General features: G+C 39.7%; 1 protein-coding gene across 1 annotated transcript in view; it reads right to left on the bottom strand.

Annotated features, from left to right (window-relative positions):
* The window catches only part of LOC306856650 (NLR family CARD domain-containing protein 3-like), a 50,404-nt gene that overhangs the window by 11,697 nt on the left and 11,618 nt on the right, over positions 1 to 27,089 (bottom strand). Inside the window, exon 4 of the mRNA XM_079396011.1 lies at positions 12,967 to 13,140. Coding sequence (XP_079252137.1) covers positions 12,967 to 13,140 — 174 coding nt within the window. The remainder of the gene's footprint in view (positions 1 to 12,966; positions 13,141 to 27,089) is intronic.

Raw genomic sequence — 27,089 nt, 5'->3', positions numbered from 1 at the left:
GTGTCAAATACCCAATGGAGTCCTGGATTTTTGGAGGGAAAGTTTTATGACCCTTTCTCTCTGAACATGGTAATTTGCATAGGTAATTTGCCTGGGTTAATGCACAAACTTCTAAAGATTCTTAGGACACTAATATGTTGCATAGGTATCGACATGTAACCATTTGTTAATCTAATAACTAATTGATTTGTTAAATCAAATGCAAAATTGTGTGTCTGATTGATCAAAATGCTACAACAGCTAGCTCAGGCTATTCTAAGAGCACAACAATACAGGAAAAAACTAATTGTTGGGGCTGTGAGTAGCTACCTTTCCCCTGTAATCCATCACAATGACAAAATAATTTTTGTGAAAGGTAGCATATAAGAGAAAGAGATTGACTTTTTGCTTGATACAGGTGCAGAAATTACAATAATTCCTACAAAATTGGCTAAAGGTTTAAACATCCCGTACAAGAAAACTAAACTGTGTTTAACTGGTGTAATAGGTAAAGATTCTGTTTTGTATGAAACCCCGCCCATAGAGGTACAATTAGGCCCGGAAACTCTGACTACAAAATTTCTATGTGCTCCATTAAATACAGGTGCAATTCTAGGCATGGATCTACCGAGACAAGTGCGTCTAACTTTAGACATGTCCTCAGAATCTGCTAGCATAAAAAGTTCCTCAGCAAAAGTTTCTACCAATAATGCAACCACTCCTGAGTGTGCTTTGTTACAGAATTATCCAATTTGGGCTAATGACAAGGATGATTGGGGGTTTTTGACAGGTGTAGAATCAGTCAAATTGACAGGAACTCCACCTCCTTTTACCAAACAATATCCGATCAGCAAGGAAGCTATACAGGGTATAATCAAACCTATTGTACAAAAATTGCTGAAGCAAGGAGTGCTAGTTAAAACCAACAGTCCCTGTAACTCACCCATATGGCCCATCAAGAAATCCAATGAGACATGGAGACGTACCATAGAATACAGAGTGGCCAATAAACATATTGATAAAATCACCCCCCTATCCATCTACAGTTTGTAATGGCTTACCATTAGATTGTAAGGTTTTTTCAGTAATCAATATGTCTAATGGATTCTTTTCTGTACCCTTGCACTCTGACAGCCAGACATGGTTAGCTTTCACAGTTGACTATGAGCAATACCATGGACACGGTTGCCACAGGGATTTCAGAATTCCCCGACCATATACCATCAGGCTGTCAGATGTGATTTGTGTGACCCAGAATGTCCAGTCAAACAGTCCACTATGATTCAATATGATGATGATATTATGATTGCCTCAACAGATCACGAGGTACATCAAACTGAATTGGCAGCATTGTTGGACTATTTGCAGAAAAGAGGACACAAATCCAGCTTTCACAAAGCTCAAATAACTAAAAACCAAGTCACATTTCTGGGTCAAACAATTGGTACAGGAAATAGATCCATTACACAGGATCGAGCCGCTTCAGTCCAAGCCATACCTCTGCCTACTACCATTAAAACACTCCGATCATTTTTAGGAACAGCAGGTTACTGTAGACCTTGGATTGAAGAACTATGCCTCGATTGCTCAGCCCCTCTATAACTTGTTGAAAGGCCAGGTTAAAGAGTCCGATACTGTTTGTATGGAAGAAATTCATCTCAAAGCTTTCAATGATTTGAAAAGAGCACTATGTCAAGCACCAGCATTAGGAATTGCACAATCTGATAGGCTCTTTGTGCTTTATGTTCATGAACACTTAGGCTTTATGACTGCATGTCTAATGCAAGATCATGGGGGCAGTTTACGCCCAATTCATTGCTATTCTGGTAAACTTGACATAGTCGCTCAAGGTATGGGCCCATATCTTAGAGCAGTTCAGGCAGTTCATATAGCTCTTCCAGCTTCATCAGGAATGGTGTTAGGACAGACTGTAAACATAAGATGCCCTCATACAGTGTCCGCACTAATGAATCAAGCAAAAGTCACTTTTGTCACCTCCTCTCGTTGGGGAAACTGGTTAACAACCCTCACATCCCCGAACATTGTTTTACAGCGTGCATCAGTCACGAACCCATCCTCATGTATGATGTCTGCAATGACTGAAGTTGTGTTAGAGGATGAAGGAGAAATGACTCACAATTGTGTTACGCTTACATACGCTCCTACGAGTGAAGTAACAGAAACTCCTATAGAGAATGCAGACTTGGAGTTGTTTGTTGATGGTTCAGCTCAAGTCATTGAAGGTAACAGACGAGCAGGTTACGCAGTAACTTCCACCACTGAAGTGGTAGCTTCAGGTCGTCTTCCAGATCATTTTTCAGCTCAAGCTGCAGAACTAGTAGCCTTAACCTGTTAACCTTTGCCAGAGTGATGTCGCACTGAACGCTCTTTGTTTGCATGTGTCATTGTTTTCTAATAGAATAAATGAAACGGGACAAAGTTAATCTTGACAAACTATATATCATTCTGAAGGTCTAAGCCTCAAGCATCAACGACAGATCGCTGTTTTTCGATGGAAAGCTTATAAGGAATGTATTTGCTACATTTGTGTAAGCAGTACACATCAAAACATGCAGAGTAAAAAAGCAGTACGTACCATTATCATTGTAATAACGAGCCACAAATGCGTCCACTGCTGAAATCCCAGTTTAGTTAGAGAGGTAAGTGTCCACAGAACAACATCCCAGCGAGCACTTTTAGTCCAGCGAAACAATAACGTTGTAATAAGGATGAATATTCCTTTGTTTACATTTCATTTCTTCAGGAGAGTTATTGTTCGCGTCCGTTATGGAATAAATTACGCTCAAAAACAGCGTCTTGGTGGTAAAAAAAAAAACACGGTGCTGTAGCATACAGTTTTACAAACAGAGTGACACCATACACGGAAAAAAAGTCTCAGAAAAGCGGAATATAGTTTATTTGAATTTGCCGCTCTCTCCAGACAGCGCGTGACGCAGGCTGTGACGCAGCTGTCATCTGAGCAGGGCGTAACTTAAGCGATCTGCTTTTCCATAAAAAACTCTTATAATCTGTATAGACGCACTAGAAAGTGAACGTCAGGAAAGCAGCTGGACCGATGGGATATCCGGCCGTGTTCTGAGGTCCTGCGCCGATCAGCTCGCTGGTTTGTTCACTTCCATCTTTAATGAGTCCCTTGCTACCTCCGTGGTTCCCACCTCATTCAAAAAATCTGTCATTATCCCTGTGCCAAAGAACAATAAACCCTCTTGCCTGAATGACTATCGCCCAGTTGCCCTCACATCTATAGTCATGAAGGTTTTTGAGAGACTTGTAAAGAGCCACATTTGCTCTTCCATCCCTGATACATTGGACCCTCTTCAGTTTGCCTATCGCCCAAATAGATCCACTGACGATGCCATCTCTCACGTCCTCCACTCTTCCCTCACACACATGGACAGCAACAATGGGAATTATGTAAGGCTGCTATTCATTGACTATAGCTCAGCTTTCAACACTATAGTCCCCATCAAGCTGGCTTCTAAACTCACAGACCTCGGCCTAAACTCCTCACTCTGTGACTGGATTCAAGACTTCCTCACCGGCAGACCTCGAGTGGTGAAAGTTGGCCAGTTCACCTCAAACTCCATCACTCTGAACGTAGGAGCCCCACAGGGCTGTGTCCTGAGTCCCTGCTCTACTCTCTCAACACACATGACTGCGTGTCCTCTCACAGCTCCACGTCAAATTCGCTGATGATACTGTGGTTCTGGGCCTCATCTCCAACAACGATGAGACCGCATACTTGGATGAGGTAGAGAGATTCACATCATGGTGCCAGGACAACTGTCTCTCTCTGAATGTGAGCAAAACTAAAGAGTATACTTTATAATTGCACTGTCCTTGGAGCGGACCTGACCTACATTTCACTGCTGGTTATACGCTGTATAATTGTGTATGTGACGAATAAAATCTTGAATCTTGAATCTATATGAAGCATGGACATGGTTAGACAAAGGAGCCACAGTGGATTCATCCGGCTGCTGGACCAAAGGGGGAAAGTATGTCGCTCCCGAATCACTGCTGCCATATTTGGGTCAACAAATACACAATTTGGGTCACAGTGGTCCAGCAACGATGAATCACAGGTTCTCAAATCAATGGTGGAATCCAAAATTCAGAAATGTAGCCACCGAAACAGTCAAGAGATGCGTTACATGTCAGAAAAATAATGATGTGCCAACAGCAACTATAGCAGCAACACATACCCCAGCACCACCAGGACCATTTCATCACCTGCAAGTTGATTACATATCGTTGCCTCCTTGTAAGAGAACAACTGACATTTTGGATGTAATAGACATGTTTTCCAGATGGATAGAAGTTTATCCAACAGGGCGTGCTACAGCTGCACATACTGCTAAATGTCTTGTCACTGATTTCATTCCCAGATGGGGATTACCAGATTGCATTGACTCAGATCAAGGTACACACTTCACAGGACAGGTAGTCAAGGAAGTGTCTAAAATGTTGAAGATTAAGTGGAATCTTCACTGCCCATACAGGCCACAAGCATCAGGACAGGTTGAACGAGCAAACAGAACAATCAAAACCAGGCTAAGCAAAATGCATCAGGAAGGAGTACCATGGGTCGAAGCGCTGCCAGCGTTAATGTGTAGTATGAGAGCGTCACCTAACAGATCAGTAGGACTGAGCCCTCATGAGATTATTACTGGACGCCCCATGCAGATGCCAGGTGTGATTGATCTTAAAAATGCTGATGTACACATTGCCTCAGATGCCCTGATCACTTACTGTGAAAACCTCACAAAGGCAGTACAGAGTGCCAGAGAGAGAGTCGAGTCGTGTTGGCAGACTCCACCAGAAGGTGGACACACAATCATCCCAGGTCAGTGGGTCATGATAAAGTCATTCAGAAACAAGCCATTAGAGCCTAAGTGGCACGGACCACATCTAGTGATGTTGATTACAGCAGCTGCAGTGTTGTGTCAGGGAAGGAAATCCTGGACTCATGTATCACACTGTAAAGTTGTCCCCCCACCTACAGGGATAGGATAGGACACATGCAGTGGCGGACCTAGAGTTTTATACATGGGGTGGCCAGGGGGTGGTCAAGGCTAATTCAGGGGGTCCATGGACCATGACAGAAAATCAGTTTATAACTACAACCTGGCATAAAAAAAGCATTAATAAATCATACAATTGCTAATTACTTCACATTACCACACATTAGCTATACATTCCTACCGTAACTTCAAATGTTAGTCTATTGAAACTTATTTCTCTTAATTCTCTCACCTCATTAACCAGTGGCTGGAGCAGCCTGGAGTGAGAATTATTCATGAATAATTAACAAGCCTGTGATTAACACTACCAGTCAAAAGGTTTAGAACAGTAAGATTTATAATGTTTTTTAATTCTCTTCTGCTCACCAAGCCTGCATTTATTTGATCCAAAATACAGCAAAAGCAGTAATATTGTGAAATATTTCTTACTATTTAAATAACTGCTTTCTATTTGAATACATTTTAAAATGTAATTTATTTCCTGTGATTTCAAAGCTGAATTTTTAGCTCAAAAAACATTTATTATTATTATTATTATTGAAAACAGTCGAGTAGAATTTTTCAGGTTTCTTTGATGAATAGAAAGTTCAGAAGAACAGCATTTATCTGAAATATACATCTTTTGTAACATTATAAATGTCTTTATCATCATTGCTAAATAAAAGTATTAATTTCTATAATACCCCCCCAAAATAAATAAATAAATAAATAATTATACTGACACCAAGCTAAAAAAAACTTATTTCATTAAAATAATCCTGAAAAAATTACTCAACTGTTTTAAATATTTATAATAATAATGATTAAAAAAATGTTTCTTGAGCAGCAAATCAGTATATTGTAATGATTTCTGAAGGATCATGTGACACTGAAGACTGGAGTAATGATGCTGAAAATTCAGCTTTGATCACAGCAATAAATTACATTTTAAAATATATTCAAATAAAGCAGTTATTTTAAATAGTAAACATATTTCACAATATTACTGCTTTTGCTGCATTTTGGATCAAATAAATGTAGGCTTGGTGAGCAGAAGAGAATTCTTTAAAAACATTAAAAAATCTTATTGTTCAAAAACTTTTGACTGGTAATGTATACTTTATTTTTTTCTCATGTTTTCTAAACTAAACTATTGATAAGGTTAAAGTAACAATTGGTTTGTATACAAGTTCATATTAGACCATTTTTATAATAACGTTATATCTATTCATTTTTATTAATTATAATAAAAAAAGAGCAATTGAGTAAATATTTAAATGTAATTTTTGCAAAATTCTCTCTCTTTTTATGGACACTGTGTGGATTTTCTTTTATGTTTCTTTTTCTTTTATTTCTTTTCTAGCTGCTATCTTTCCGCGGTTGTAACAATCATTGAGTGATTACATGAGACACTACACATTCAGTAAGTTGTAGTGTATCTTTCAACATGGATCGGACGTTCATTAAATGTTTACTTCATGCTAATAAGAATGCACTCCTGCTTCGCTTGAACTTAAAAAGCGGGAGCGCGCATGATCCGTCACGCCAGCCACTGAACAGCTCCAAAACAGTTTTTATCGTTTGAAATTCTTAATAAAACTAACAGAATTTGAACGCTGAGACTTTGTTTCATGTTATTATAAGTGACCTGTTCTGTCGTGTCCGTCAGCTCGTTGTCTATGTCCTCTCTGCTCTGCGCTGTTTTTCACTGTGTGCGTGAGAGGCTGGAAATGGACGAGTCGAAGCGCGATGCGGAACACCAAACGTGTCACATCCTTGAGTTCGAGGCTAAAATAAACGCTTATTTCAGTGCGATTAAACAAAGAAAATGAAATCGTAGTATATTAATTTTTGGGGTGGCACCCAGGGTGGCCGATCTGATGTCAGGGGTGTCCAGTGCACCCTGGACACCCCTCTGGCTCCGCCACTGGACACATGGACCAGTGAGGAGCCCAGGGAAGAACTGAATGCAACAGGCTTTGGGGGCCAACCCTGAGGTGAAGACTCCCTCATAGGCTTTCCCCATCCATTAGCCAATCCTTACCTCACTGTTCTTTAGGTGTCGCAGGAATTAAGAAATAGGGAAAGAAGGAACTACAATAGCAGACTCAGATCGAACAAAGGATACAACCCTAGTGTTTGCAGTATTTTACAACAAATACAGCTCTGTCGTCTTTTGTTTTCTTTCTTACTCTGTGCAGATACCACTCGATGGCTGTCCTGAGACCCATACGCACTGACCTCCTCACCTGCGTATGAAGCCACAACCTCTAAAAGACAACTAGACCCACTGACGAGCCAACTGTCACGGAAGACAGAACAAAACTAAAAAATGCACAACGCAGAGAATCACATACGAAAAATTCAGTCATCCATCAGCATGATCAAGATTGCCGTGATCTTTCAGCAAAATTACACCAGATGACTGAAGATAATTCTTCATGGTTCGGAAACCTGTTAGTATCAAGTGTTTCATTCAACAAATGACCCATGCCCATCACGAGGAAATTACAGTTCCAACCAGAAAAGACTATTACCCGTAAGAACTTCATGGACCCTTGCTGCATGTTTGTTTCTGTGTCAGCATGCCGTTCGTCATTACAGACAATCAACACAGAGCAAGTGCTATGTGCCTGTAACGATCACAGGTTACAAGAATGAACTTTTAAGTGTCTAAATTTGTATTTTGTGAGAGTTATTAGAACTCTCAAAGGGGGAACTGTTGGATTACAAATTTATAAAATTATAAATCTAGGTTCCAATGTAATAGTATACAAACTGAAACATTGTGTTTTACATTTTGAGGTAAAGATGACATCCTAAGAAGATCAAGTCAGGCAGCCCAGGTGTCTGAGACATTAACCTTTTGTCTTTATGCACTTCATGACCATATGACAGGGTCCCAAGTTTAAGGTGAATGCTAAAGGTCAGGCACAGCTGTGCCTTTGTCTCTATGATAATGTGAAGGTATGGGCGATACTGTCAGGCTGATTGGACTAGCACCTATGCATTTGAATGACACGGTTATGCTGATGAGGTCAGGTCTGGGGAAATTATGGTAATGGCCTGATTTCTGTACTGCATTTGCATGCTTTGTTTAGATTGTCTCCACCTCTATGTATCCCGCCCCTTTGAAAGGTATAAACTCTACTGTGCTGAAATATAGTCAGACTGGATGACTGCAGCGGCGCACAGCGAGTTCTCAATAAAGAGTAACTTCTGCTTGAAAGATATCCCAACGTCTCCTGGTCTCTGCTTTGATGAGGAAAAAGTTTCCTACACCCTCAAGCAATCCATCTCATGAACACTTGACAATAAAACGTGGAACACAACACTATTATGCATTATTTATTCACCACACATACTTATTTTTTCATTTCAAATTTGCACATATCAGACGTGTACACGCATAATTGTCCATATTATATATTGTGTTTTTGCTATTTTGCACATTGCCTATTTGTATATTATTCTTTTATTATCTGTGTCCTGTCCTGTTGCTGTTTTTCTGTTGCACTGTGGAGCTTCTGTCACTATAACAAATTCATTGTATGACCTGGCCTATGAATCTCATTCTGATTCTGATAATATAATATTAATCAAGTATAATCAATGTGAATATAGCCATTTATGTATCAAGTTATTCTACTATTATAAACATGTATCTGCCTGTATGTAGATGCCAGCATGAGAAGAGGATGTGCAGACATACAGTCTGTGCTGAAACTGCACATCCTGTTGTGATATTAGACATATTATAAAAAATATATGATGGTGCTTCTTCTTTAACATAAATGGATGCCTCCTGTCCGCTTCCTGAAAGCAGACTCGACAGATTCGGGAGATTGTCTCTGATAATAAAATCTAAATTCTGGCATCAGACTTTGAGAATGATTCCTCACAGAAGTGGCAGAAGCCACCACACTAAGAATTTTTTAAATATTCAGTGTTGGTTCTGCGAACATAAAATTAAGTTGAAAGAACGTTTGAGGAACATCTAATTTTTTGATAAAAAATTCAACAATCTAGGAACGTTGATTTGTAATATTCCAAGAACATACAAAAAACTTTCTTCAGCCATACCCTTAGATGAACTGAACATAAAAGATATTAAATCTCTCATGATCTGATTAAACAACTCCACAAACAGCATTACCAGCTTCAGTTATTAACAGAGATGGGACTTTCAAGTCACAAGCAAGTCTTCAAGTCATATCCCAAGTCCTCAAAGAGTTAAAGATAATGAGATAATTAAGTGACTAATTAAATGTTGATTAAGCATTAGTGATGAACATCTGCTGTTAACAATCAACATCACTGAAGAAAAGAGAAACACAAGAACTACATCTGACCTCAGCCAAAGTCTTGGATGGAATCAACTGAAAAAAAAAAAAAAAAAAACATAAGATGCCACCATAATCGTGGTCAAGGTTTGCTTTAGATTAGATTAGATTAGATTCAACTTTAGTTGGTCTCTTGACCCTTTCACCAATTCAAAGTAATTTGCGATATTGTTTCACAGCAAACGTGTGCATTGCTGAATCAAACCTTAGCAGATTAACTCACGCTTTTTGTTTATAACTCTTATGTCTCTTTTTGGTTTATTGGCTGACGTTCAGGTATTACTGAAGAGCAAAAAAATAAAATAAAAAATAAATACTATGAAGCATGCTGCCATAATGCTTCAATAATGAAAAAAGAAATAAATATTGGCTCAGGCTTTCAGACATGAACACTTATCATCCGATCCTCAACAGTGGTGACAATTTTTCATACTGCAGAGCACGTGGGAGTTTTTACAATGGTGTTACCCAGCATGCAGCATGAAGCATTTTGTTGATTGTCACCATTGTTGAAAGATCAACATCTGGGCCTGTATGTATAAAACTTCTCAGAAATGCTCTTAAGAATAGACTTAAGCTTTGACTTAAGTGTCAAAAAAATCTTAGTAAAAAGTAGGACTTTTCTAAAAGTTGGCGACTGTTATAAAGAAGCTAAAAGCAACTTTCAGTAAAGTCTACGACTGATTCTTAAGTATTGACTGAGGTGACACTTAAGTGTTGTGAACTAAGGACTATAATGATGTCAACCAAAAATGGCCGCCCTCAACCTCTTAAACAGCCAATAGCGAGCCTGCTCATGTGAAGTCACAGCAGCACAACACCAATTAATGTATAATACAATCTTTTAATTAAGACACTGAAATATTTAAATATTTTCTTTAATGGTTTGCACTGTGCAAAATTATCACAAATTATTACTGTTGCCTTGAAATTGTTTTCTATTGGTATGTCTCCTCGTTTACAGTTGGAGCAATGATGTGAACATGAGTTCCATTAATCATGGCTCCAATAAATCTAGGAAAGCCCACAATCCTCATAAAAGTGGCTTGTTTTTTCAGCATGGTTTGATGGTCAGTTGTGGACCATATATTTGTGGACAAAAGTGATGTCCGGCCTAGGAAATTTGACATCTTCACCCTTAATTAAATGTGTTAAAGATTTTGTAAGCATATTGCCTGGAGTCAATTGTTTTATTTGTTATAATGAAACATGCCAAATTGTGCAGTTATAATTTTTGGCAATGCTGTCATACAAAGAAATTATTAACACATGCAAAAACAAGAGAGGACCAATGCAATATTAATAATTGATTAGCCATTGTCAATGTTGCCAATTTAGTGATTTTGTCACTAGATTTAGTGACTTCCTCACCCCTTTTGAGAATTTTTTAAACAAAATCAAAATCAATTTCTTGGCCCAACCATATCTAGATTTCGAGACTCTTCTACCAATCTATATTTATATTTATATAGATCAGTGAACTCGCCATTATTACGTAATCTAGCAACATTTAGCGACTGTTTTAGCTGCTTTCAATTAAAAGCAGTTGGCAGCACTGGTCAGTGTTTTTTCCCTTCATATTTATTCATATTTTGATGGTTTAAGTGAAATGAGGGGGTCATAAAAAAACCCTCCAAACATCACTTTTGGCCACTGTTGTGATTGGTGGGGTTAGTGCCACAATATGTAAGACCCTGCTTTATAGTATCATCACTGGTGCATTGCTGCATTTTTTCAGCCAAAAAAATTGTATTACTACTTTAATTTCTGCAGTTAGAGCATCGATTTGTAGAGTGGAGGAAGTTATTAAATTTCTTACTTTGTAAGTTACAAAAAAAAATTACGTTTTATCAACTCCATATCACCATATACTGTAACTCCAATATGTAATATCGTTGTTGGAAAGTGTTTGTTTCCTCCTCTTTGCTGCCATCTTGTTACTCCTAACTCCTAACTAACCTCTCCAGCTCTTTTAAATAATTTAGGAGCTGAGACCTAGTCTCAACACTTAGGAACCTTTATGAATCACTCTTATTCTCAAGTCTAGGAATGAGAGTAAAATTACGTCGTTCTTAGAATTTTGACACACTTAGGACTAAAACTTTACTCTGAGTGGCTTTATACATATGGCCCCTGGGTCAAGCTTCTCAAAGTGCCATTTTAGTTTTAAGTGCTGAGAATTCACGAAATGTACTCCTACTTTCAAATGGTGATTGACAGGATCAGCAACTTCATCCTTGCGACATGGACTCAGAAAACATTAGTTTATTAGTAAATAATTCAAATATCTCCTTACTATTTCCCGCAGACACATTCATGGTTATGTTTGCTGGGGTTTTGCAGCAAGGTTTAGCCTATTGCGTGCATTTGAACGCAGATCTCTTCATCTGCGCTGAAGTCACTTGCGTGCCTGCTGCTGCTGCGGGACACTAAACACCGTCGAGCTGCTCTCAGTCGCGGCAGCACGGTCTCTCGTTGTTTCCACCAGCGCGGCAATTTTTTTCATCACTAATCGATGGATGTCTACAATATAAAATGAGAAACCCAAAACTGGCCCGATGCCCAGCCCGCGTCTGAACTATGACGTGGAAATTGGCCCGAAGCCCGGCCCTAGAGGCGTAAAAAAGTCGGGGCCCGTCGGGCCCGGGCCGAAATGCAGGGCTCTAGGCACGTGCCCCCTCAGATTGTTGAACCAAGTGGATTTTGAATGCAGTTTCCAAAAGATAAAAAATAGCCGAATAATATTTTCTATATTTGATAAAATCACACCAGCGTGATTGAATCATTTAGCGCATCATATCATCAGCTGCTAAATTAAAATCTGTGTTCGCTGGCTGGCGGTGAGCCGGATAAAGATGCATTTTTACAGCACTGCATTATAACCAATCACACACGATGCTGTTGAGCTTATGAGAGCAGTGACCAATTAGAGGTGTTCAGATGAGTCATCGCTTAAATGCCGGTGTTTTCTTCACTCGTTCGCTGACTGAATACCTCTTTCTGGCGATTCTGTCATTAGAAACAATTAAGTGCAGATGTGTGTATGAATCTGTAAGTAAGATATTCATTTCATAGTGTAAACAGCTTCAGTGATTTTATTGAGAGTTTTTGAGAGTGCTTGAACTGCAGACTGTAGACTCTAGAAATGTTCTTTGATAATGTAAATGTTCTTTGCTCTCTTTCTGTACAATGAACGTGTTATGATAAGTAGCCTAACTTTCAATGTTAAATTCACATTAAATATAATGTCAGATTCACATTAAATATAATGTCAGTCGTATTAAAACTATGTTATGGCATGATGCCCATATCTGTTACTTAAGTAAACTGACAGGTTTTTATGCATAGTTAATAGATTACATTATGGGGTTACTTTGAACATCGACCACTATAGATCAACTAACAGTCTATAAAGGTGAGAATCGAGATATTTCATGATATAGTTAATGCGTTTAGGAATGTTTTGAATAAAAAGTAAAAAAAGTAAAGTGCTATTGTGGCTGCTGTGTGACACATGACAACCCCCCCCCCCCCCCCCACCACCACCACCACCACACACACACACACACACTCGTGCCCCCTCAAAAATAATCAGTGCATGACGCCACTGTTCTTAATACCTCAGTATCTGCAGCTGACAGTTTTGACTCTTCAGTCCATCAGAAATAAACTTTACACAAGAGTCCTGCAGGTGATTGTTACTCAGATCCAGCTCTCTCAGGACAGAGTTTGAGGATTGAAGAGCTGAAGACATAATTTCACAATGCTGATCTGAGATATAACAGCCACAAAATCTGGAAGAGATTAAATACATTTTAAGAATTAACACACACAGACAGATCATCTACAGACACACAGAATAAATAAAATTTAGGAATTAACAAAACAATGAAGACATGTACAGAGGGTTGCCAGTTTTCTGTCCTCAGGGAACAGAGGATGACATGATCTGAACATTGAATCACAATAATATGAGCTCCTGAGAGTGAGATAATCTGATCATTTTATCATTCAGATTGATTCATATATTAGATCAGATGAGCTCCTGACTGTTTCTTCAGCTAAAGAATATTTAAAATTTTGCAAAATGTAGCAAAGCCTTCTTGATAAGTTTTGAGAGATTGTCCAGACAGCTGTGCAGTTAATAAAACTGTGCAGTTTAAATCCTTACTGCTTAACTGTTCATTTGATCGATATTTTTACTTTCCCTTTTATCTGGTGCTTCAGTAACTTGCCGTACCTTATTTTGCTTTATTAACTTTATTCAATGTCACAGCCATTCAAGATCAAATGAGACGTGTTGAATAAATGCTTGATATGTAGATTAAGCTTCACAGTAAGAGACAGAAGAATGAAGAAAGAGTCTTTTATATGGAAATCAAATCCTTTAAAATTTTAGGTTAATGAAATAAAAGAGCCCTGAATGAGTGCATGTTGTGAATAAAAGTTCACAAGCTGTGTTCATCAGCTGTGACTCCAGTGGTTTAAACTAAATTTTGTGAAGCTCTTTTTGAGGGGAAAAACAAAAAAACAAAAAAATTACCACTTTATTAGTAAAAGTGGAGTGGAGTGGGGTGGTGATGGCGCAGTGGATAAGACACATGCCTTTGGTGTGAGAGACCCGGGTTCGAATCCACTGTGAGACACCAATGTGTCCCTGAGCAAGACACTTAACCCCTAGTTGCTCCAGAGGCGTGCGACCTCTGACATATATAGCAATTGTAAGTCGCTTTGGATAAAAGCGTCAGCTAAATGAATAAATGTAAGTACAGGTAAATGCTGTTATCATCGTGTTTACCATGGTGATAACAGACATTTTACTCCACTATCTACTAGGGATGTGCATCTCAAGAGGCCGATACGATACGCATTTCGATGCATAGCAAACGATACAATACACTGAAAATACATATGAAGCATGTACTGATGCAGTGCGATCCGATTTCAATTCGATTCAACACAATGCGATTCGATGCAATACGATGCAATGCAGAAAATATGATCACTTTTAATGCCTCAAGGCCTGTTTCATAAAACAAGTTTAACAAATAAGCCAGGCTTATTTCAGTTAGTCTGACTCATTGTCAAATGATTTGGTTCCATTAAGCAAATTTAACATAGGCCTAGATCAAGCTCAGTCACTGTGGCAACTTATGCTGGGGAAACTAACCTGATCTAAAGCAGGCACACTGTCAGACTAAGCTAAGCTCCTCTAGCACTGACCAATAGGGACACGATGATTGGATTGGATTCAATTTATTGTCATTGCACATGCAGGTACAAGGCAACGAAATGCAATAAAGAAGAAGAATACAGCACAACATGAGGAAAGAGAGGAGAAAAAATAGTCCTCACACTACGCTCCTGAAAGAGAGTGCAGTGTGAGAACAGACAAAAACTTCAGCATAGAGCACAGTCAAAACAGGAACATAACTTGCATAGTAATCCAGTTCAGACGAAACAGCCATCCGGCCTTTATTTACAAAAATACAAATGTTTGATATTTACATTTAATAATTCTGCTAATAATACTGCATGTATTTTAACATGTCACAAAAATATTTTTTTTTATTCGCAGTGGTGGATAAAGTATCTGAAAGCCACACTTAAGTAAAACTACAGATATCTTCCCAGAAAATGACTTTGTAGAAGTTCTAGAATATTACTTGAGTTAAAGTTTTAAAGTATGTGATATTAATTGTACTTGAGTATGAAAAGTTTTTTTAATCAAACGTATAAATATTGAAAGTGAAAGTACAGGTAAATGCAAAATGGAAAAGGAGCAAATAAATATATATAAAAAATGTCCCATTATTTAATTAAAAAATGAATAAATAAAACATGGCCACAATTTAGCTAAAACACTGGAACTAAATAGAAGGAAAGGATTAATAAAACGTCCTCATGTTTAAACTCAGTAGTTCTCTCATTATAATCAACATGTGATGTAAATAAGAGATTGATTGTGCAGTGTAGTGCTTCACTGATTATTACAGAAGTCTGTGCGATCGTGATGAACTGAAGTGAGTTACAGCTTTTTAGTGATTATAAAGGGAGCACTCTTTGTCTGCTTTCTAGGCTGGATATAATCCATTCAGAATTTGTATAAACTCGTTTTTCATGCTGCTAAGAGGACTAACGGCCACATACACACTGCAGAGTTTCAGGAATTACATCTGCAGGATTCACTCGATATTGAAATGATTGATATAGTGATAACCATAGCAATGAACAGGACAAAAATAGCATGTGGAAATAGATGTGTGTTAAGACTAGAGCAGCTCAGTAATTTCAGAAGCAGCTCAGTGATTTAATTCTGGAAGTGGCTCTTATCTGCAGTTAGAAACACTCATCAGCATCAGACACTCTCCATATGAAAGAGCAGTGATTCACAGCTTTGTATTTCAGCTCCACAATGATGCTTATGGCGACTGAATTGCCCCCCGATAACCAAACCAAATCATCTGTTATCATCGTGTTTACCATGGTGATAACAGACATTTTACTCCACTATCTACTAGGGATGTGCATCTCATGAGGCCGATACGATACGCATTTCGATGCATAGCAAACGATACAATACACTGAAAATACATATGAAGCATGTACTGATGCAGTGCGATCCGATTTCAATTCGATTCAACACAATGCGATTCGATGCAATACAATGCAATGCAGAAAATATGATCACTTTTAATGCCTCAAGGCCTGTTTCATAAAACAAGTTTAACAAATAAGCCAGGCTTATTTCAGTTAGTCTGACTCATTGTCAAATGATTTGGTTCCATTAAGCAAATTTAACATAGGCCTAGATCAAGCTCAGTCACTGTGGCAACTTATGCTGGGGAAACTAACCTGATCTAAAGCAGGCACACTGTCAGACTAAGCTAAGCTCCTCTAGCACTGACCAATAGGGACACGATGATTGGATTGGATTCAATTTATTGTCATTGCACATGCAGGTACAAGGCAACGAAATGCAATAAAGAAGAAGAATACAGCACAACATGAGGAAAGAGAGGAGAAAAAAATAGTCCTCACACTACGCTCCTGAAAGAGAGTGCAGTGTGAGAACAGACAAAAACTTCAGCATAGAGCACAGTCAACACAGGAACATAACTTGCATAGTAATCCAGTTCAGACGAAACAGCCATCCGGCCTGCAGAGATGGCTGCAGACCCGTTATCAACTGACGGGATGAAGCGACGAAGGCATGGGATGGGGGTAGGGAGGTGTATGAGTGTGTGTATGTGTAAGTTCGTGTGAGTTCGTATGCCTTGAAATCCGTTGCGCCAGTACTCCAAACCAGTTGTCTCAGTTCGCAGGTTATGGTGCGACATAGCAATTGCCATGGAAACGACCTTGGCCAGAGCCCAAGTGCCCGACAATAACAAGGTGTTTGATGGGGGAGGGAAGAAAGAGCGTCTCCCTGCAGTATTCACAGGAGAGTTGATACCAGAGCGGCCTTGCCAAGCCGTTCTGTTTTGGGAAGCCGGAAAGAGATAAGATTGTTTTGACTTTGGGCGAACAGCTGTCTTCTGGTTTCACAGCTATTCTCATTGTCCATTCTGATCTCCTTGTCCATCAATTTTCCTTTCCAAAGCCGAGAGCTTAGCCGTGATCGAATCCATATTGCGGTTAATCGACTCTGTTTCAGAGCCGACCGCTCTGCCAACAGCCTCAATCATGACGGGCAGCTTTGAGAGGTTTTGGATAGCCAATCCCGTCTCCTTAATTTTCCGATAGTTTAGGGCAACACCTAATCCAAACAGCAGAAACCCAGTTATCATGGTTCCGAATAAGAAGATGTCTTCAATGTCCTCCACGGAGAGAGCCGCCAGACACACGACCCGCCATCTCTCCCATGCGTCCATCGTGTAGCCAGCAGCAAACGTCCCAGCAGGACATTCCGGTCCTCCAGATCCCGATCTTCTAGTCGAGAAGATGGTGTCAATTGCGTTAAGAGACCAGTTGATCAGATCCATAATTTCGGTTTTGTAAAATAGTGCAGCGAGAGTCTCTTAAGAAGGACAAGACAATACGAGAGAGCAAGCAGGGAAGTTCAGGATAGGGAGGGTAGAAAAATGCGACCGCCTTCGAACAGAGCCAAACAAGAAGGTAGATATTAACTATATCTATTAAGGTAGATAGAGATATTAACATTGACTACGTTTACATGGACATCAGTAATCTAATTATTTACTTTATTCTGAATAAGACAATATTATGATTAAGGTGTTTACATGAGTTGCTTTTAGAATAATCCTGTCATGTTCCCGTTTTACATGTTATAGTACATAGATCGATTAATGGCATGTGTCATTACATCACCACGCGACGCCATCCGACATCCAGAATTTGACGTATAAACATATAGTTCATCTTCGTGATTGTAGATTATATTAATGGTTACTTGTTATTTTTCCCTGTGGTTGTCCACAAGAGATGACGTACGAGGTCTGGGGGAATTATGGGTAACACGGAGAAAATAGGAAGTGAAAGGCTTGGTGAATAAAGAGCGAGACATAGGTTCTGAAAAACGTGTCAGTTGATTTGTTTATACACATCTACATGGTGTCAGAAGTTAGCCTGTAGTAACGATGGCACAAGGATTTCGTAAGATTGACCCCCTTGTCTTTGACGAAAATATTGCGGAAAACTGGACGAAGTTTAAGCGCGAATGGCACATATACCGCAACGCCGGTCTTTCAGCAGCAACAAAAAAAGTGCAAGCGTACACGTTTCTCAACCTCGCTGGTCCTGATGCTCAAGATAAATATGACACTTTCACTTTCGAGGAGGAGGAAGATCCGGAGGATTCAGAGGAACTGGTCAGGAAATTTGAGGAAATTTGCCTGCCTGTAAAGAATGTAATTATGGACAGACATGCATTCAATACAATGAACCAGAAGCCACATGAAACGATCCAGTCGTACGTTGCCACGTTAAAAACACTTGCCAGAAAATGCGAATTTGGCACCCTGCACGACGAGTTGATAAGAGATCGATTAGTATGTGGCATTCACAATGACAATATCCGCACACAGCTGCTGAAAGAAAAAAATCTAACTCTAAACTCAGCTATCGAAATATGCATGCTACATGAGCAGTCTGAGAAAGGAAACAAAGAAATAAAAAAGAAGCAGTCATCAAAGAACTAAAGAAGGAAAGCGAAGTTTGTGCAGTGCAATATTTTACATGCTCTAACTGTGGTGGCCAGCATTCATCTGACCGCAGCAGCTGCCCAGCCTTCAACAAGCGCTGCAACGCGTGTGGAAAATGGAACCACTTCTCTAAATGTTGCAGATCAAGCAAAACACGCACCTACAGCAGACCAGGACAAGGTCCATCTCAGTCAAGCAGAGCACCCCACACCATATGCAGAGGAAGAGAGACACATAGAATAAGTGAACTTGATGCACAGATTGCATATGAACCAGCAGATCTATTCTACTGTGAAAGTGTAGAGGTGCCAGCTGATAGAGGAGAGATATTTACCATCCTGTCCACTTCCAACACAGGGCAGTAACTTAAAGTGAAGATTGACACTGGAGCCCAGTGCAATGTACTGTCCAGAAGCATTCTCCAGCACATCGACACAGACGCTCATGTCGACCACAGCCATGTAGTCAACCTCGTGGCTTATGGTGGTCAGATCATAAGGACTTTAGGTGTTACTGATGTAAACTTCACATGCGGGACACTACAGTTCCATGTTGTTGACAGTGATGTAAAACCTCTATTGGGCCTCAGAGACAGCGTCAAACTAGGCTTTGTACATCTTGGCCCGAATGTGCACGCTCTCCAACAGGAGGCCCCTGAGCTCACAGAGTACAAAGATCTTTTTGACTGCAGCACTATAGGCAAACTGCCTTTAGTGTATCACATGCGCCTGGAACCCTCTGTGCACCCTACAATATGCGCTCCCAGACGGCCGCCATTGGCAATGAAAGATAAAATAATCAAAGAACTCGACAGAATGACTAAACTAGGAGTCATTAAGCCAGTTCAGGAGCCCACTAAGTGGGTGTCGTCTATGGTGGCTGCATGTAAAAAAGATGGTGCCGTAAGACTATGTATTGACCCCGTACACCTCAACAAAGCCCTCCTCAGACCACATCACCCCATGAAAACAGTAGAACAGGTGATCGCTGACATGCCAGGAGCCAAGGTGTTCAGCATCCTTGATGCAAAGTGTGGATTCTGGCAGGTGCCACTCAGTGAGGAATCCTCAAAGCTGACCACCTTTATGACCCCAGTAGGCCGATATGCCTTCCTCCGAATGCCTTATGGAATATCCATGGGCAGTGAAGTCTTCCAAAGGTGTATGGAGCAGCTCTTTGAAGGACAGCCATGTGCAATCGTTGTTGATGACATCCTTGTTTGGGGCAGCACAAGAGAAGAGCATGATCTGCGCCTCCGGCAGGTCATGGACAGAATACGCGCCGTAAATCTTAAGCTGAATCCTGACAAATGCCGTTTCCGGGTGTCTGAGGTGTCGTACGTGGGTCACCTTCTAACTGACCAGGGCATAAAGCCTGACCCCACAAAGACAGATGCAGTCCGATCTATGCCAATCCCAGCGGACAAGCATGATGTTCAAAGGTTCTTGGGTATGACAATCTATTTGTCAAAATTCATCCCGGGCTATAGTGAAAACACAGCACCCCTCCGTCAACTCCTGCTTCAGGATGTGGAATGGAGCTGGCAGAAGCACCACATGGCAGCGTTCACCAGACTTAAAGAACTCCTCACAAGTCCTCCTGTACTCCAGTACTTTGATGTGCACCAGCCAGTGGTGTTATCTGCAGATGCCTCTCAGCACGGCCTGGGTGCTGTCTGCCTCCAGAACAACAAACCGGTGGCGTTTGCTTCAAGAGCACTCACAGAAACTGAGTCACGCTATGCTCAGATAGAGAAGGAGCTGCTGGCCCTTGTCTATGCTTGTCAGAAATTCCACGACTACATATCGTATATGGCCGTCCAGTAACCGTCGAAACTGATCATCAGCAACTGATCATCAGCCCCTCATCACGATCCTAAAGAAACCACTGCACTCAGCCTCTGCACGCCTTCAACGGATGATGCTAAAGCTGCAGCACTATAACCTCAATGTCATTTACAAGAGAGGCAAAGAGCTATACCTAGCAGACACGCTCTCACGTGCACACCTGCCCTCCACTGACTGGGACGAAACTAGTGAGGACTATGATGTGATGACAGTGGAAGTCCTCTCCTCAAGGAGAATTGAGGAACTAAGACAGGAAACACAGGCAGATCATGTATGCAGGCGCTTATATGAGGTCGTTGCCGTGGGCTGGCCTGACTCATCAAAGAAGCTGCCACATGACCTCAGGCAATTCTATGCCATAAGAGATGAACTCACAGTTGATAATGGCCTACTGTTCCGTGGTCAGTGTTTTGTCATTCCCCACTCACTGCAACACTATTATATTAGACAGCTGCATCAAGGTCACCCGGGCCTGGAAGCAACAAAACGCAGGGCCAGAGAAACCATGTTTTGGCCCAGCATATACCAGGACATCAAACATGAAATCTCCACGTGCGCTCCTTGTAATGCCCTCAGACCACACCAAACAAAGGAGCCTCTTCAGCTGCATGATATACCAGACTTGCCATGGGCCCTTACAGCAGCCGATGTTTTTGAGTGGGGGGGGGGGAGAACACCTGGTGCTCGTAGACTCGTACTCTGGCTGGTTTGAAATAGACCAGCTCCCAAACATGACCAGTGCGACCATTATAACCAGGCTAAAGCACCACTTTGCCACCCATGGAGTTCCTCAGCAGCTAATGACTGACAACGCAGCATATTTCACAAGTAGGGAGTTCCAAGAATTTGCCCGCATATGGGACTTCTTCCATGTCACCAGCAGCCCCCATTACCCTCAATCAAATGGGCTAGCTGAGAGGGCTGTACGCTCAGCCAAACACCTGTTAGAAAAATGCGCACGTGATCGAACAGATGTATATGCGGCACTGCTCAGTCTACGTAACGTACCAAGAGATGGGCTGCCCTCACCAGCCCAGCGCCTGCATTCTCGGCGCACCAAGACCCTTATTCCCATGGCCAAAGCCATGTATGTGCCAAAGGTAGAAACACAGGTCCAGGCAGAGAGGAAAGACACATTATGATAGGTCAGCCAGACCATTGGCCTCATTGCAAGCAGGGCAGACAGTGAGAATACAGACGGACAAGGGATATGACAGATTGGCCACGGTAATAGGAAGCCCACCACAGCCAAACAGCTACCAGGTCCAGGCCGGAGGTGCCACACATGTGAGAAACAGGCGCCACCTCCTGCATACACCTGAACAATACACCCCGCCTACAACAACAGAGGTCCCACTTAATACCAATAGTGAACCTCTGCCAGAACCCCAGGCTAACGTTGACCAGCCGCAAAAAGAACAGGTGCAGGAACCATCTGTGGTGGTCACCCACTCAGGGAGAATATCAAAGCCCAACTCTCTATACAAAGACTACACTAGATAAGCTCAGACTGTTCATACCACTTTTAGCGCAGCAGTCCTGTTCCTTGTGGCTGTGTGAAAAAAAACAAAAACAAAAAAAAAACAGTATTGTGGGAACAATGTTGCATTCTGTTTTGGTATGCATGTCAGTTTATACACTGTCAGGTTGCACAATGTTTGCCAGTTTCACTGTTCACTGTCACTTATTTAGCAGGTAAAGCTAAGGGTAAACCATGTTATAGCTGTTAAAATCTTTTCTTTTGTTAATCCAATTTAAATTTTATATTCATGTTAAATATCCAGATATACTCCTCATTAAGAAGGGGGATGTAGATTATATTAATGGTTACTTGTTATTATTCCCTGTGGTTGTCCACAAGAGATGACGTACGAGGTCTGGGGGAATTATGGGTAACACGGAGAAAATAGGAAGTGAAAGGCTTGGTGAATAAAGATCGAGACATAGGTTCTGAAAAAGGTGTCAATTGATTTGTTAATAAACGGAGGTCGGAGCCAGCCGCAGGTGGGTGGGACTTAAGCTGCAACTGGGCTGTACAAACCAACAGATGATTTTGATTGGTTTGTTTAATGTCATGTGGGTTGTAGTATCAGTTCACACCCCTGGTGGCGGTAGTGGGCGAATTTTTTTGCGGTCATCTTTCAGAGATGGCACGGTAGATGAATGGAAGAGGTAAGCGTGATGTACAGTTGTTTTGTAAAAAGTATTACAAGCTGTGAAAAGTGCATTTTCTTGGTGGCTTTTGTACAACGTTTTCTTAGTATCACACACAGCTTACAATCTGTAATGTGCCTGACTGACAATATCTTGTTTTTTCCTACATACAACAAATTTGCTCTCCAGGTTATGAATACCGAAGACCATAAGCAGGTAATGAATTGCATGACATTGTAATTTTGGTAACACTTTCTATTGAGCCTATATTTATAATACATAATAAGGGTATTTTTAAGGCATTATAATGAATGCATAATGCATTATAAAAAAACAAAAACAACAACCTTATAATATGTTATATCATCTTGTGAATATAAGAACAGTTTTAATGTATTAATTTAGTATTATATTAGTATTAGTATTATAATATTTACTTATTAGTGGTTATAGCTTTTAAGAGTATGATGATTTATAACACACAGTGAACAGGTTGCATACACTTAAGTTACAATGGATCATATTTTTCATAGTTATAATGTATTATAAGTCTCATATCTTGCCACCTTTCTTATGCTATTTTACCTAAAGCTATCAATGACCACTTATAGGTATAGTAATAATAATAGTATTTTTTTCTCTCTCTTAAAAAGCCATAAGATCAGATATCAGATCAGATTGCTTTGAACTATTTCTGTTTTAATATCAGTTTGATTATTTTGATGGTACCCTTTAGACAGCTGTTAAGTAACTCTGCAACTACGTCAACTAGCAGTCATTGGAGTATTAGTAGTATGTTATCTGCTAAATATATGCTAACACTTTATTTTGATGGTTCCCCAACAGACAAACTGACAATAAGCAACTTTGCGAGTACGTCAACATTATAGCAACCTAACCTTAACCTAAACCTACTAATACTCTAATGAGAGTTAGTTGACATGTAGTTGCAAAGTTGCTTATAGTCAATAGACAAAGGGGACATCAAAATAAAATGTAACCTAACATATAAACATTTTTTTTTTTGTTTTGGTTGTTTTTGTTTTTTTTCTGTTGAAATTATTAACTAGCTCACATCAAAATTAATATTAGCCTCACAGGGAACAAATAACACTCCACCTAACCACTTACAAGATGTACTGTAGTAAGATACTATGCAGATCTTTAATAATGTTGTTACGGGGCTGACGAGACGTGAGACATGTGGATCCATATGCAAAGCTTTATTATTAAACATGGTCAGAAACAGGCAGGGTCAGACAGTTGCAAACAGGTATGGCAAGGGCAAGACACAGCAATTCGCGGAGCAAGCGGGGGTCAACGATCGGCGAACAGTATCCAAAGGGGCAAGGCAGAGAGATAATCCAGAAACGAAAGCAATAATCCAAACGGGGAGCGAACACAGTCCAAACGGCAAGGCAAAGGGGTAAATCCAGAAAACACGGGCAGGGTCAGACACGGAAAGGAAAACAAGGCAAGGCAAGACTATGAAAACTAGGAACGCTTTGTAAGGTAGCAGGCTAACAATACTCGGCGGTGTGCAAGAGCAAGTCCCAGGCTTAAGTAGTGAGTGGTGGTGATTGTGAAATGGTGATCAGGTGTGGGTGTGATAATTGAAAACAGCTGTGCCTGATTAGGGAGTGCAATGGATGGTGGGAAATGGAGTCCAATGTGCTTGTGTAGTGTAAAAGTCCATGTGGTGAGCGGGTGACCTCTGGTGGTGAGTAAACTGAAGTGCATGGCCAGGATTCGTAACAAATGTCAAGATATATAGTCCATTATCAGTGTAAAAGTAGATTTAATATGGTGTTCATTGTGTTCTAAATAATCATAATCTTAAAAGTTATATGCACAAATGTGTAAGCATTATAATGTATTAAAATTCACAATATAACCTATTATAAGGTTGTTTATAATGCATTATTCATTCATTATAATGCCTTAAGAATACCCTTATAATGTATTATAAATATGGGCTTCATAGAAAGTGTTACCATATTTAAATTTTTTTTTTTTTTTTGGATTTCACTGATTTATAAAGTGTAAATGTCTTAAACGATTGTAAATAGATACCTGTTTTTATATAGTCTATGATAGATACACTGTAAAAAGAGAACAGTTGGATCATCTTAAAAAAACAAACTTCAATTGGTACAGTACGTGTGCTATCTGGGTAACTTCTAACTCAATTCCCCAAACTTCCTATATTCAGGTCAAAATGAAGCTCTCCACTCAAAACAACTCAATCTTGCTGAAAAACCAAACTTTGCTTTCAGACATGACACACAAACCCTCAAAAACACACACACTACAACACAGTCTTACACACTGATGAGATAAATTCAAAACAATACTACAAAAACCGGTAATAAGTGTTGCTTGTGGTACACCCCAAGTATTTTGTTTCTTAATTTAATGAATACAGCAGAATACAGCAAACAACAACAAAAATAATTATTCTGCCCCAGCATCCCGTCTTTGGTCTGGGACATTAGGCTAAATTGGCCCTGGCCAGACAGCGGGGTAAAATCTTCTTGCATGCCTGATCCAACCCTGGCACGCATCAACTGAAATATCTGAGACTGCTTGTCTTCTTGCCCTTCCTCTTTCTCTTCCATGTTGTCGTCCTCTTCTCCTTCTCTCCTCCTCTTCCTCTTTCTCCTTCTCCTCTTCCTCCTCTCTGTACTCCCTCTCCCTCTCCACCTCCTACTCTTCCTCTTCCTTCATTTCTTTCTCTACTCCCTACTCCTTCTCCTCCTCTGTGGTTGACCTCTTCCTTCACGTCTCTCTGGATCCATTATTTCAAACCTGAATACAGTTTGTCGATTTGGTGCATTTCTCGAATCATCCTTACTGTAATATTTGCAAAGAAGTATGTGCATTTCTCAAAACAATTCGTACAAACAGCACCACACAAGGGATTACCTGCAAAAGCCTGTAACTTACTCAAAATGTTTAGTTCATCTCTCAAAAGAGTATCTGTCAATGAACATATCAGTGCCATCAGAATGAAAAGTCCTTGTGTCATTGTTCACAAATAAGATAGGCAAAATGCTTAGTCATGTTGTCAATATAACAGTGCACTCTGTTAGTATTACCTGCTGTAAACTATGGCAACAGTTTGGATGACAGTTACTGTACTGAAATGCAGAAGCCTGCACTTATTATGTATGCCATATATCCATTTCAAAAGTACAAATTTACACATTACTGCATGTGGGATATTGATTGAAAAAGAATGGATATGATTCACAGTTAAACTTTTTCTAGTGGTTTGACCAAAATAAATAAATAAAAAAACATTACAATATAACTGTGAAATAGAAAGGAAAAAGAAATATGGGCACAAAGGTGAAAATAAAAATTTGAAAGTCCACTGTCAGAATTTGTAACTCTTGTTTTGTCCTCTGTCTATATATACTTTCCAATTGAAGGTTCTTGAGATGTACCTTTGAGCTATTTCAGAGAACTGTTTTGTCATTGGTTGATCTATATTCTCTTCATTAGTGAAAGTCAAGATTCCCTTGAACAATTCATGGATAATTTATAAAAAACGTCTAATAGAAATGTGTAGAAAATATGCTTGACAGTTTATGACAACTAGATCAACCATTTTGCATTTACCATAATGACTTATATGAACTAAAGACTGGATGTTTTGAGGGGTGAGACTATAGCACAGAGAACTATATAATAAATTTTGAGCAACATGACAATAGCAACTGATGATGTAGGAAACCACAGACAAATGCACATAATCAATTGCATGAATGTACCAAAGCAATCGCAACTTGTTCAAAAGAATGCGAACATTTTTATGATGTGCACAAGTGACTAGATGATGTGGAGGTTGAACAAGTAGTTTTGAGAATTTAATTTCTGATCTGAGAAATGCACCAAAGCTGCTGAGAAAAACTGTAAGCTGACTTTGGCACTTTTATCTCCATCGAAGGTTCTGATTGGTGTGTGATAAACAGTTTTGGGGAAAGTTACTTTTAAAAGTAGTGCATTACAAAATTGTGTTTCTCCCTAAAAAAGTAACTAATTACGTTAAAAAGTAATGCGTTACGTTACTTTTGTGTTACTTTTGCGTTACTTTTTAAATATGAGCAAGGCTTGACTGTTTTTAATACAAGAAGTTCTAATTATAGCAAATGTAAAAGCCCTTTCACACCAAAAAGTGTAATGAATAAACCTCAGGCTGAAGGAAAAGTAAATTCACGTCTGTAAATTAGAACGCAGGAGAAGAAGGTTCAACACTCTTCAGCAATAAAAAAACAATGAAGCACAATTGTTAGTTTATCTAAAGTCATTTTTGCTTAGTATGGTTGAACTGGAAAATCAAAGGTCAGCAGCAAAGACATTGGTTAATAAAATGGGATTAGATACATTTGTGTTGTTTAACATATTTAATTATTGCAGTTTGCGTCATATTCTGAGTTTGAATTTCACTGTTTTAATTAATTTTGATGAATACTAAATCTGTCATCTGTGAGATGAATTAATGTACATTCACATTTAGTATAGAACTACAGTAACAGCATGTTCACACAACGTACATGTAGTCACCCCCCTTTT

The sequence above is a fragment of the Barbus barbus genome (genome assembly GCF_936440315.1).
Source record: "Barbus barbus genome assembly, chromosome: 37".
NCBI lineage: Eukaryota > Metazoa > Chordata > Actinopteri > Cypriniformes > Cyprinidae > Barbus > Barbus barbus.
Note: the sequence above shows the minus strand (reverse complement) of the source record. Positions and strands in the feature narration are given on the sequence as shown.